This window comes from Panulirus ornatus, chromosome 68 (assembly GCF_036320965.1).
Source record: "Panulirus ornatus isolate Po-2019 chromosome 68, ASM3632096v1, whole genome shotgun sequence".
NCBI classification, from domain to species: Eukaryota; Metazoa; Arthropoda; class Malacostraca; order Decapoda; family Palinuridae; genus Panulirus; species Panulirus ornatus.
This window is the reverse complement of record NC_092291.1, coordinates 5384479-5398041: the sequence shown is the minus strand read 5'-3', so window position 1 is coordinate 5398041 and position 13563 is coordinate 5384479. Positions and strand designations below refer to the sequence as shown.

Here is a 13563-nt window from a genome sequence, read left to right as displayed (position 1 = left end):
ACAAATAGGAACATCATTAAATGGGGCAAAAGGGAAAGTGGTAACAGGTAGTGATGAAGTGAGTAGGAGACAGAGTGAGCATTTTGAAGAACTAGTGAATGTTTTTGATGATAGGGTGTTTGGGTTGGGATGACATGCAAAGTGAAGGAGTCTTGGAGAGTGGTTTGGTGATGAGAGAAGAGGTGGTGAAAACCTTATGTAAGATAAAGTGTGGTAAGGTGGCTTGAGGGGTGAAAACCTTGTGTAAGATAGAGTGTTGTAAGCTAGCTTGAGTGGATGGTATTCCAGTTGAATTTATAAAGAAAGGGTGTGGCTGTATCATTGAATGGTTAGTAAGGATCTTCAGTGTATGTATGGATCATGGTGAGGTGTTTGATGGTTGGCTGAATGTACATATAGTGCCATTGTATGAAGGCAAGGAGGATAAAGTTGAGGGTTCAAACTACAGGTATAAATTTGATGAATGTACCATATAAGTTGTGTGCAAGAGTATTTATTAAGAGGGTGAAGACAAGTATAGAGCATCAGATTGGGCAGGAGCAGTGTGGTTTCAGAAGAGGTAGCTGATGTATGGATCAGGTGTTTGCTTTAAAGAATGTGTGTGAGAAATACTCAGAGAAACAGATGGATTTATATGTGGCATTTGTTGATCCGAAGAAAGCATATAATAGGGTTGAAAGAGATGCCTTGTGGAACGTCTTAAGAATGTATGCTGTGGGAGGAAAGCTGCTAGAGGCAGAGTTTTTATCAAGGGTGTATGGCATTTGTTTGAGTAGGAAGAGAAGAGAGGGAATTGTTCCTGGTGAAGGTTAATCTGCAGCAGGGATGTGTGATGTCAACATGGTTGCTGAGTTGCTGTTACAATGGGATGATGAGGGGTAAATGCAGGTCTTGGAGAGAGGAGTGAGTCTCAAGGGGGTGAGAAGGCTTGGGAAGTTAGTCGTTGTTTGTAAATGATACAACACTGGTGGTAGATTCAAGTGAGAAACTGCACAAGTTGGTGACTAAGTTTGTAAGAGTGTGTGGAAGGAGAAAGTTGAAAGTAAATGTGAATGAAAACAAGGTTATTAGGATTCTCAGAGTTGAGGGACAGATTAGATGGGGTGTGAGTTTGAATAGAAAAAACTTTTAGAAAGTTAAATGGAATAGCGAGGACATGGCAGCAAATGGAACCATGAGAGTGCAAGTGGATTGGTGAAGGGGCAGTTGTTCTGGGAGTGCTGAAAAATGTGTGGAAAGAGAGAACATTATTTGGGAGGGCAAAAATAGGTATGTTAAAGGTATTGTAGTCCTTCCCAACAGTATTATATTGATGCCAGTTATGGGTCACATATAAAGTTGTGTTTTTATTAGCATCTACTCTCAACTTCCTCCTTTCACTCACCCTTCCAAACTCGGTCACCATCTGCTACAGTTTTTCATGTGAATCTGCCACCAGTGCTGCATCATCAGCAACAACTGACTCACTACCCAGGCCCTGTCATTTCTTACAGACTGCATACTCTCCTCTCTCTCCAAGACTCTCACGTTTACCTCCCTCACCACTCCATTTGTGAACAAGTTAAACAACCCAAGTCACATCACACACCCCTGCCACAGACCAACCTTTACTTGAAACCATTTACTCTCCTTTCTTCCTACTTGTACATGTGCCTTACATCCTAGATAAAATCTTTTCACTGCTTCCAGCAGCTTTTCTCCTGCACCGTATATTCTTAAGACCTTTAACAAGGCATCTTGATCAACCCTATCATGTGCTTTCTCCAGTTCCATTGATGCCATAAATGCCTTTTGTACTGTCCTATCATTATAATCATGAATATGTGATACAAATCCTTGAATGAATAAGTTCCTTTAAAATCTGCATCATGTTAGATATTTTGATATTTAGATATTTTAAACATTATATATCTGGAGACTTTAAGTAGAATTCTTATGAAATGATTAATCTCACCCACAGATAACATTCACTTCTTGAGGATTATCACCCAATCTGGAAAAGCTAGAAAATCTCATAGTGATATTTCTTAGGCACTCTACTGTACAATATACAGCTTAAAGCATCATTTTAGATATTTTGATATTTAGATATTTTAAACATTATATATCTGGAGACTTTAAGTAGAATTCTTATGAAATGATTAATCTCACCCACAGATAACATTCACTTCTTGAGGATTATCACCCAATCTGGAAAAGCTAGAAAATCTCATAGTGATATTTCTTAGGCACTCTACTGTACAATATACAGCTTAAAGGAGGTATATTATGTAGATATACAATACTGTTGTTCTCTCAGGATTCCTGACTTCAAAGATGGAGAAGGACCTTGCTGTAACCCCTGAGTTCTTCAGTAACAACTTAGCTGTGAATCAGTTCTTATTCAGACTTACTGTAGAAACAGAAAGACTTTCTAAAGGGTAAGTATTGAGGCAATTACTCATGATAAATCAGAGGCAATTGTATTATGGTGAAGTTAAATCATAAGAGGTGACATTCTAATATTGATCCACTAATCTGATGGTAGACAATAGCTCTGACCTCCATATGTTCATTTGTGTACCCCAAAACAGATGGTATGCAAAACAGATGGTATAATACTTTAGACCAGACTCAGCTGATGAGTCTAGCTATCACTTTGCCACTTTTAAGTTGATTCACTAATGCTTATAGCTATATCATGCAGAGCTTCCTTACTAACCATTGAGGTTATGGTCCTGGAAGGCCCAGTTGTAGGCAAAATTGTGGTTGGCAAGGTACAGAGCCTATAGGAAACAGGGGTTTAGGGATAGTTACCCTAGAGATGCATACCTTAACTCCTATAATGAAAACTTCCCAGTTAGAAATAAGATGTACAGCAAAAGCAACATGCTTATGCTATAAAAGTACAAGGGAAGGATGAAGAAAAGCTTGTTATCATCCTTGATCACCATTTCCCACATTAGCAATTTAGTGCCATGAACAGACGATGAAAGGTTGCATCTGCTTACATCCATTCTTTAGCTGTTATGTATAATGCAGTGAAAGCACAGCTCCCTATCTCCATCCAGGCCCCACAGACCTTTCCATGGTTTACCCCGGATGCTTCACATGCCCTGGATCAGTCCATTAACAGCACTATGATCTATTTTTGCCTCAATGGTTCCATTCGCTGCCATGTCCATTCCTTGGTATCTAAAGCACTACACTTCCTCCAGTTTTTCTCCATTCAAACTCCCACACCAATTAACCTGTCCCTCATCCCCTTCTAGAACTAATAACATTGTTTTTTTTCACATCTACTCTCAGCTTTCTCCTTTCATTTACTCTTCCAAAGTCTGTCACCAACATCTGTTTGTCACTAGGATCTGCTGTTCATGCTGTATCATCAGCAGATAACAGATGACTTACTTCCCTGGCCCTCTTATACCATATAGGCTGCATACTTTCCCCTCCCTCTCCAAAGCTCTCTCATTCACCTCCCTCACTACCCTATCCATGAAAAACCATGGTGACATCACACATCCCTCCTGCACTGTAGGATGCCATAACAGCATGTGTAGCCCATCTCATATTCTTGTCAATGACTGTCTGTGGTCTGCCATGACCTGTCCAGGTATTTCTCACTGTGACTGACCAGACTCAGGGTGTTACTTTGTCCCTGCCCACCTCAGGAGCCCATGTTGTTAACATGTTCTCTCAATGCCAGTTATTCTTTTCCCCATAACAAACACTGCCATGCTGGGTAGGCCATGCAAGGAAGGGAAAAGTAGTTGTCAGGTGAATTCTGCGGAAACAGGCGCTGCTGGCACATCAGTAATGATGGAGGTTCAGCAACAGCTCACTGTTCAGCAAGCAGCCATGGCTAACAAAGAACACCTCCTTCAGCTGCAAGAGCTTGCTGCTCAACAGCTGCTGCAGCAAGAGCAGTTTCAAGACATGATGCAACAGGTGCTGGCCTATTCCACAGTTGCTAAGCAAAATATGGACACCACTGGGGCCTAGAGTCCTGACGTAACGGATGGCATGCCTTGCCACCACCCACCCCAACCACAAGCTCATGCCTAATGTCTCTCTCTGCAAATTTAAGTTGTGGAGTAGTGTTTGGTTGGACTACATAAAACTTCTACAGTTGAAAAGTCAGCCACAGTGCATACAACTAGCACACCTCAGGCCCTTTCACGGACCTGATATGAGGGCCACTTTGGCCCATGCCGCTGTAGTTTCTGAGGACACCATTCTTGGTTTAGTAGACATCCTCCAGCTCATCAAGGCTTATCTCAAGTGTCAGCGCAATGTAGGTTTACATCAAGTGCACTCCAATGAATGCTGCCAGCTTCGTATGAAGGGGAGGCCTTTGATAATTGATACGCCACCCCCAGGGAGCTTGCTGATAATAAAGAATTGTGAACACTGCTTAGATGCCCATGTAGTGACTTGTAACACATCAGGCATTTAGGAGCAGGATACTTGCAAGAAACTTGTGGCCATCGACCCTCCACTTGAACTGTCTGTCACCCTATCTTTGTGCTGCAATGAAGAGTCAGCCCACAACACCAGGGCAGACCCGGCATGCAAGTCAAAGGCTGTTCAAGGAGTTAAAGCTTTGCCAGCGCTCAACAACTCACACTAGCAAACAATAAGCAGAAAGCCATCAGTGGTGTGATGGTTATGGTGCCGAGCTACATCCTGAGCAACAAGAGAAGCAGTGTCCTTCCTGGGGAAAGAAGTTCTCCCATTGTGGCAAAACAGGACGCTTCAAGAGAATGTGTTGCAAGAAACTACAGTATTTGCAGAAGTCACACGACAACAAGCCAGCAGGTAAAGCTGCCCGTTGCCTGAAGCTGAGTGCTGCCCACAATCCCCTGCCAACTGTTGCATGCCCAGAGTCAGCATCAGAGTGTTTTTACCAGATGAAACATGTTCAAGTGCTCCTCTGTGCCTGCCCATCACCTGTGCAGAAATGACAGCCATCAGACCACAACAGCTGCAACAACTTGTTCTCCACAAATTTGACCTCTTCCTTCTGCAGGACAAAGAGGTCCTCATGGCAAACAGCAGTAAACTGTCACCTCTGAGATTATTCAGGGCAACTCACCCTGGGAGATGTGTCATCCAACACCTCTATCGATGTATTATGTTATGTGGAGGATACCCTGCTCTCCTGATGTGACTAGAGAGTCCTCTACATCATCCTTGTTAACTAAGTTACCCCAAGCAGATAAAGTTGCTCCACAACTGGTGCCTGACCAATGTCAATCCTGATACCACCAGCACCGAGCAGTCAGCAGAGCATCACCAGAAGCCTCTGGGGAAGAGTTCAAGGATGTCCTGGTTAACCCAGAGGAGTTCCATAGGAGAACACAGCTGCTAATCATGTCTGGCCTGCCCATGAAGATCCACCTGTAGGAGGAGGTGCAGCCCTTTGCACTCTACACTGCCCAGGTCGTTTCCCAGACCTGATTAACAGACACCAAGCAGATGCTAGACAGTATGGTGCAGCAAGTGATCATCCACCCATTAGGTGACGAGGTATCGGATTGGTATCATCCCATGGTGGCAACACTGAAGCAGAAGGGAGATATCCAAATCTCCATGGACCTTGCCAAGCTGAACAAGCAAGATTTGCGACCCACCCACCCTGCTCCAACAACACGCAATGCTGTCATGAAAGTCACTCCTGGCTTCAAATATTTCACCAGATTGGACACAATTTGGGATACTGGCAGATTCCGCTAGCAGAGGAGGCACAGCAGCTCACCATCTGCTTCACACCATGGGACCTTACAAGTTTCTGTAGTGGTCTCATTGTATTCACGTCCACAGGGAAGAAATTTGCAAATGTGGCGAGATCGCACTTGAAGGTGTCAAAAACCTGCCAAGATCGTGGATGATATGCTAGTCTGGGACTCGACAAGCATGATCTACCTTCAACGTGTCCAGGAGACCCTTCAACGATGCCATAAACATGGCAGTTCCCACTCACTGTGCATCTTTCAAGAAAGTGAAACAAGCCCCAGCCTCAACTTCAATTCCCACTCACTTCATTCCTGCTCTTCCTACAGTTATGCAGACAGATGTCCCACAACTAGAAGGTGTGGATTACACACTTCTTCAGTGCCACTGACAAATAGGGGTCGATGCAGTGTGGCTCTCGTTTTCTGTGTCACATGGAGACAAGATATGCCATTGTGGTATTAAAACATGTAGCAGCTGCATGCCTTAAAAAGTGCCACCTGTATTTGCTAGGTCTACCACAATTGATCTCATCAGTCACAAACCGCTGATGCCCATTTTGAATGACTATACACTGGACACTGTGGAGAACCTGTGTCTCTAGTGTTTGACAGAGGAGATAATGCAGTTTTCCTTCATGACTGTACTGTAATGGGAAAGAGCATGCAATCCCTAATGCACTCTCCTGCACAATTGGGAATGACCCAACTCTGGCAGACCTTGAGGCAGATGTGGATGTTACGCTCTTACATAGCTGCATGACGGCCAGAGCAATGGAAGTGATGTTGTATCCCACTGATCATCCTCTTGGCCCCATCATCAATGAGATATGTACAGCTGCTACCCAGGATGACACCTACTGTCATCTCCATGATGATGGTATCACAGGTTTTCCCACAGATGGGTAAAAAGTACCAGCAGCACTATGGGACCTCTGGAAATTACAAGACAATAAGGCTACTGACGAAGGTCTCATCTCCATGGCACCCTGCTCATCATCCCTGCCACACTTTGCTATAACATTCTATGATGGCCTGGCATTACAAGTGACATCGTGTGCACACATATGATGTGTGTCAAACCCTGCAGCCATCCCAATTAAAGAAGCTGTTGATGTGTGACCCACCCCCATCCTGACCTTTGGAGGATGTCTGCTGACCTGTTCTTGCATGCCAGAAATTGTTTTTTATGTTTGTTTACCGTCTCTCTTGGTGGGTCACATGTTAATGAGTACAGTAAAGAAGCCACACAGCTCAGCGCCATCAAGCTTCACTGCAGCTACTTCATTAATATGGGTGAACCTTTCCGCACAGTGGACCTCAGTTCTCCAGCTCTAAAGTTTGTGCCTTCTTTAGCATTGGGGTGAGACTCTCCACATCTCATTACCACATTACCTGCAAGCCATTGGTCATGCTGAGGCTTGTGTGAAGTAGGTGAAGCACCTCATCATCAAGACCACCTGCAGTAGTTGCCTAGATGATGAAAACTTTGTCCAAGATATGCCACACCCTCTGCTCAGTTGGCTGGTCACCTGCTCAGGTGGCTGGTCACCTGTTCAGATCCTCCTCAGTCACCCTCTGCGTACAGCTATGCCAGCACACTGCCACTTCTTCGCTCCCAAGTGGCAGGACACAGCGGATTAGTGTATTGCAAAACAGCTCACACAGCAGCTTAAGGTAAAGGAGTACTGTAATAGCACAGATTCCTCACAAGCTTGATGAGCTTGTCCGCATCCAAGATCCCATCATTAAGTGGTGGGGCAAAGCAGAAACATTCATAGGTATCAGTCACCACCACCAGGACTATCACTTCAAGCTCTCTGGCAGTAAAGTATGTTGGAGAAACTATTGTTTCCTGAGGCCACATCACATTACCCTCACTGCCACTCTTGCAACCTTACCAGTCTGCACGATCTTCCCAAACCCGCCTACCTCCTACTCACATACCAGCGACAAAGGGATGACAATTGACCTCATGGGAGGCAAGCATAAGGTTTGTTTTCCCTGCCCCCCCCCCCCCCTCCCCCTCACCCAGACACAGCTACTGCAGATGTGAGTTGCTGGAATGCCTGTATATTTGTCTCCTTAGTTCAGTCTTCCCCAGGATGAAGATGGAGGAAGTTTATATTATGTATTTTTATATATCACATTATGTTTCATGAATCCCTAAATGTAATGTTAATAAAGTAATATATCACACTCATCTTCCTCTAGTTTTGAATCAGCGTCATGAGCTCTGTCAGCAGAATTGATAAGCTCTTGGGTATTCGACACACTAACTTATGTCTCACTTTATCTCATCATATATTTTTTTGTGAATAAACTTATGTGTCATGTCTTCATCAGCTCTTCCTTTCACCATTCCTACACCTCCCATACTCCAGGTGATAGCACAATTGCACATTCTTATTTTCCTTTTCCCCTGATGATTTTCATTCATTCTTTTCCATACCACTCCTTCCACACCCTCCCACACCTTGGATTCACCTGTTCTGAAAATACAAATCACATTTAGCACTGAAACTAACATCACAGTACTTTTCTGATATGATGTATTTGCAGATTCAAGGCTAAAAGGGGGCTGTTATGATATCAGAGGAATAATACTCCAAGTTAACCTCCTGTACCAGATATTCATTTGAGCTCATGCCTTTTGTTAATTTTTTTTTTTTTATTATTTTGCTTTGTTGCTGTCTCCCACATTTGCGAGGTAGCGCAAGGAAACAGACGAAAGAAATGGCCCAGCCCACCCCCATACACATGTATATACATACACGTCCACTCACGCAAATATACATACCCATACATCTCAATGCACACATATATGTACACACACAGACACATACATATATACACATGCACACAATACACACTGTCTGCCCTTATTCATTCCCATCGCAACCTTGCCACACATGGAATAACATACCTCTCCCCCCTCATGTGTGCGAGGTAGCACTAGGAAAAGACAACAAAGGCCCCATTCGTTCACACTCAGTCTCTAGCTATCATGCAATAATGCCCGAAACCACAGCTCCCTTTCCACATCCAGGCCCACAGAACTTTCCATGGTTTACCCCAGACGCTTCACATGCCCTGTTAATTTTTATGGTATTTAATTTAGTAGTACTCCAACAGCTTTCCAGTCATATGAGAGCTTGTATCTTATGGTAATTTGTTGGAAGCTGTTGTTTATAAGTAGTTTTCAAGCCTCCCAGCCATAATTCAAAACATCCTGGAAGTGCCATTAAGTGAAACAGTTCATGTAGCTAGCCAGTCTGCTTATGATAGCTTTTAATGTCAGTAAACACAGAGTATTGCCACACTGATCTTTGATTTTGCCTTCTTGGTTTTTTCTGCTTATAAATTACTCATAGAATTTCATCTTTTTTTTTGAGAAAGGATTTTTTTTTTATTTCTCTTTATGATATCTGTTTTTCCTTACCCAAATTAGAGTTTCCTGACTTTTTCTTACTTGTGGTAACTTTGATGTGATGATTACATAAGATCACCCTCAGATTCAACTTTGTTTTCACTTTCAGATGCATTTATTATTTGTCCTATATTCAAGGTAATGTAATGCAGAAGTTATATACACTCTGTCCTCACCAAGAAATAGAAGTGTATAACTAACTTTACATGTACTTTAACTGTCATCTTTTGATATGCCAAATCAGATTTGATGATTATTGAACACACTGACTTTACTTTTACTTTCACTATCGACTATCTTCTTTTTATATGCTAAATCAGATTTGATGATTATTGAGAGATAGTTTCATTATATTCATCTGAAATTGATAGCTCATTATAATCTGTTTAATGTCACAACACCTAATTGACAGGTTTGCAGAGATCATGGTGATACTAAACAGTCCACCATCAAGTGGGAAGTGTGCATTAACAGAGGACACTGTGCTAGCACTGGTGGGTTACTCTTCAGCATACTGCCTTGACTGGTTGGACCCAGAAGACATGGGCATTGTGTCATATGCCTTTTACTACCCAGATGGAAATACTGAGAAAACAATGGTGGCATCAGGCTTCAGCACTGTAGATTTGATCTTTCCAGTTGGTTATTTCCAAGTTTGGTGCAGGATTCAGGACAAATTTGGAAGTTACACTGATGTATTTGTTGGGAATGTGAGTTCTAAGATGATTACTGAGGAGAAATTTCAGACATACAATGCTTCAGCTACTCTTCAGTACTTGGCATCAGTGGGTAATCAAGAAAAACTAGGTATGGTGCTAGTTGCGATAGCTTCCATTAGGGAAAATGCAGATTGGCTCTCGTTGGAGTCAAAAGTCTTCACAAACATGACAGATGAGATATTCGAGAGACTTGATGATGTTACTGTTATGAATAAAGAATCTCTTGAGTTTGCCTCCCAGACTATGGATTTTGCCACATTACCTCAGCTCATTGCTGGTGTTGGAGTCCTTAAATCAACTGCTTGTGGCATCTTGACACAAGAAACGGCAGCATACACAATTGATATGGAATTTAGGGAAGACAGTCTTAAGTTCATGGATAAAATGTTTCTCAAATTAAAACATGTTACAATTCATTCACCTTATGAATTACAGCCCTTCGTTACCAGCTGTCTGGATGCTTGCGTTTGCCTTCTTAAAAGTATGAATATAATCTTAGAAAACCCAGAGATGAGCTCTGTTGGAGACTTAAAGAAGGCTCCGTATTGGGACTATGAGACATTTATTCCTGAAAATGACATAGGTTTTGCAGTTCCACTGGACAGGAAAACACAGTTTAAACAAAATGTGCTTGAAACAATAAGACGAAGAGCAAAGTTTGTGGTAAAGAAATTGTTTGACTCGATTGATAATCTGGGCAGTCACATTCTAACAAAAAGTGTTGTAGGGGAGTTAATCAATGAAAAGTCAGAAAGTGGTGCAACCATATTTGTTTCCAAAGTTACAGAAGAATCACTGAAATCTGGGTTAGAGATAAATCTCAATGATGGCTTGAATTCCTCTGTGAGACTACCAGAGTCATTCTGCCCTTCTCACTATAATGACAAAGATAGTAACTGTAAAAATGTTATCGGTTTGACAGTTGTACTATGGCCGTGTATTACTCACATTTACCCAAGCAGCCATAATTTGTTAACGAGAACAACCACTGTCCTTGACATCAAAGTGTATATCAATGATAAGATTATTAATGTCATAAATGAAACAAATCCAATAATTATGGGTATTTCACGAAAATATGAACCATTACCGAAACCAGTCTTTGTGGAGGGAAAAAAAGCAATCAGTAACCATGTACCCTTTGTATATCATTCTTTCAATATATCCAATACTGATTCTGCCTTCACAGTGGAGTTTACACCAACTGGAGACTTGCCACCACATCTGGTCATTCTGATGGACCACAAAAGATTACCTACTCCCTCTCAGTATAGTAAGATTTTGACTGTAAATAAACTTCCTGTGAATGAAAACAGAACATATACATGGTTTTTGAATAGCATGGAAAATGAAAATAGAACTGGGAAGATTTATCTTGCAATAGCCCTTTTAAAAGATGGTATTAATGTTTCTGATATTCATGTTAACAGAACGCTGAAAAATGAGGATTTTATAAAGGAGTTTGACCAAGATTATGAGCTCAGTGTGATAACCTCTGGATGTTATTTCTATGATTCAGTTAGAGATCACTGGTCAGGCTCTGGTCTCAAATGTGTAGGAGCTACTCCCACTCATACTTACTGTGAGGCAAAACATTTAACGCCTTTTGGGTCTGGGTATTTTCCAGTTCCAAATACAGTTGATTTTGAATATGTTTTTGCTGATAATGGTTTCATTGATAACTTAATGATATACTTAGTAATGATTATTACATTTTCTTGTTACATAATAATGCTCATATGGGCTCGTTTTATGGATAAGAAAGACATAAAATACACAGGCGTCACTCCCTTGGATGATAATAATGTTGAAGATAAGTATCTGTATGAAATAACTTTCACCACTGGACCAGACAAAGAAGCTGGAACAAATTCAAATATCCAGTTTATTGCATCAGGGGAATATGATGAAACAGATGTGAGAAATCTTCCTTCATCAGAGGGTAGACGATATCATCGTTATAGTGTAGATGCATTTGTGATGAGCACTCGTGGGCCTCTAGGATTTATTAATTACCTGCGCATCTGGCATGATAACAGTGGAAATCCCCCTTTTGATAACTGGCAACTGCAGACAGTCATAGTTCGTGATCTTCAAACTCGGGTTAAGTACATATTTGAAGCAAACACTTGGCTTGCATTTGACCGAGGTGATACTGCAGTAGATGTACTGCTGAGGCCATCAGAGGGAGAGTTTAACTCAAGATTCAGTAGAGATTTCTATAATAAGATAAACAGAAATGCAAATGATGATCACATGTGGATGTCAATATTCCTGCGGCCTATAGGATCAAGGTTTAGTAGAAAAGAACGGGTATCTGTAGGTGCACTGTTCCTTTACCTCTCCATGCTATTCTCAGCTGTTTGGTATGAGACACTCAGTGATTCACCTCGCAGTGGCATAATTGAATTTGGTTTATTCACATTGTCTTTTGAACAGGCTGTAATTGGAGTCATATCAGGTGCCATAGCATATTTTGTAATTCTCATTCTTGTATTTGTATTCAAAAGAGCAAGACCTCATACACTCAAAAAATGCCGTGCTCTTGAGGCTATAGTTAAACAATGGAAATACCAACAGAAAGATAAAGGATTACAGATAGATAAAGATGAAATCTTGAATAACTATGACACTTTGTCTCCTCAGTCTTCAAGTAATCCTAGCAAAGAGCAAAGTTCTGTTATGTGCATACCATGGTGGACTCGCTGGCTGGCTTGGCTGCTCGTTATGACTGGTATATTTGTCTCAATGTTTTTTGTCTGGTCATATGGTATCACTTGGGGAGAGATTAAAACAGTGAAGTGGTTCTCTTCCTTCATTACTTCCTTCTTCATCTCCCTTCTTTTTACTCAGTGGCTAAAAGTGCTTTTTGTAACTTCAGTTAATGTATTGTGTTGTAAGAAGATAGATAGCTTTTTTGAGGATATTGACTGTGATGAAGAATTGCCTGAGCTCAGATATGATGAAGAATGGAAAAATGCCCAACCAATGCACCCATTCACAAGACGCAAGGCAAGTTGATCATATTTGGTAGGTATGATTAACCTGAACATAGATATATTGACACTAGAATTAATGTGCATATTATTTCTTAGTGCTATATTTATTCACATTTTACAAAGGATACTACTGAGATGTCTTGAAGTGTACAATGAATAGAAGTTGCATTATTTTCTTTAGGTAAGTAGAATAGGTGTACACAAAGCATTAAAGTGAGAGTAATTGAGTGTTAAGTACAGTATGTAGGAGATATATGTTACTAGTCTCACACAAGCTAGCCATAGTTTTTATTTGTGAAAAAGTTCAAAAGCATATGGTGAGTCGTATTAGAAATGATCTTAAGGCATTAAGGATGGGCAAACCATATAATGTTGTTGGATTGAGTTTTTTTTTTTTTTTTTTTTTTTTTTTTTTTTTTTGCCGCTGTCTCCCGCGTTTGCGAGGTAGCGCAAGGAAACAGACGAAAGAAATGGCCCAACCCACCCCCATACACATGTATATACATACGTCCACACACACAAATATACATACCTACACAGCTTTCCATGGTTTACCCCAGACGCTTCATATGCCTTGATTCAATCCACTGACAGCACGTCAACCCCGGTATACCACATCGCTCCAATTCACTCTATTCCTTGCCCTCCTTTCACCCTCCTGCATGTTCAGGCCCTGATCACACAAAATCTTTTTCACTCCA

The 13563-nt window shown here is 41.4% G+C and overlaps 1 protein-coding gene across 1 annotated transcript in view; it reads left to right on the top strand.

Moving 5' to 3' along the window:
* LOC139747270 (polycystin family receptor for egg jelly-like) overlaps positions 1-13563 on the top strand; it is a 113256-nt gene that overhangs the window by 72845 nt on the left and 26848 nt on the right. The window contains exons 11-12 of the mRNA XM_071659366.1: positions 2300-2420; positions 9557-12875. Coding sequence (XP_071515467.1) covers positions 2300-2420; positions 9557-12875 — 3440 coding nt within the window. The remainder of the gene's footprint in view (positions 1-2299; positions 2421-9556; positions 12876-13563) is intronic.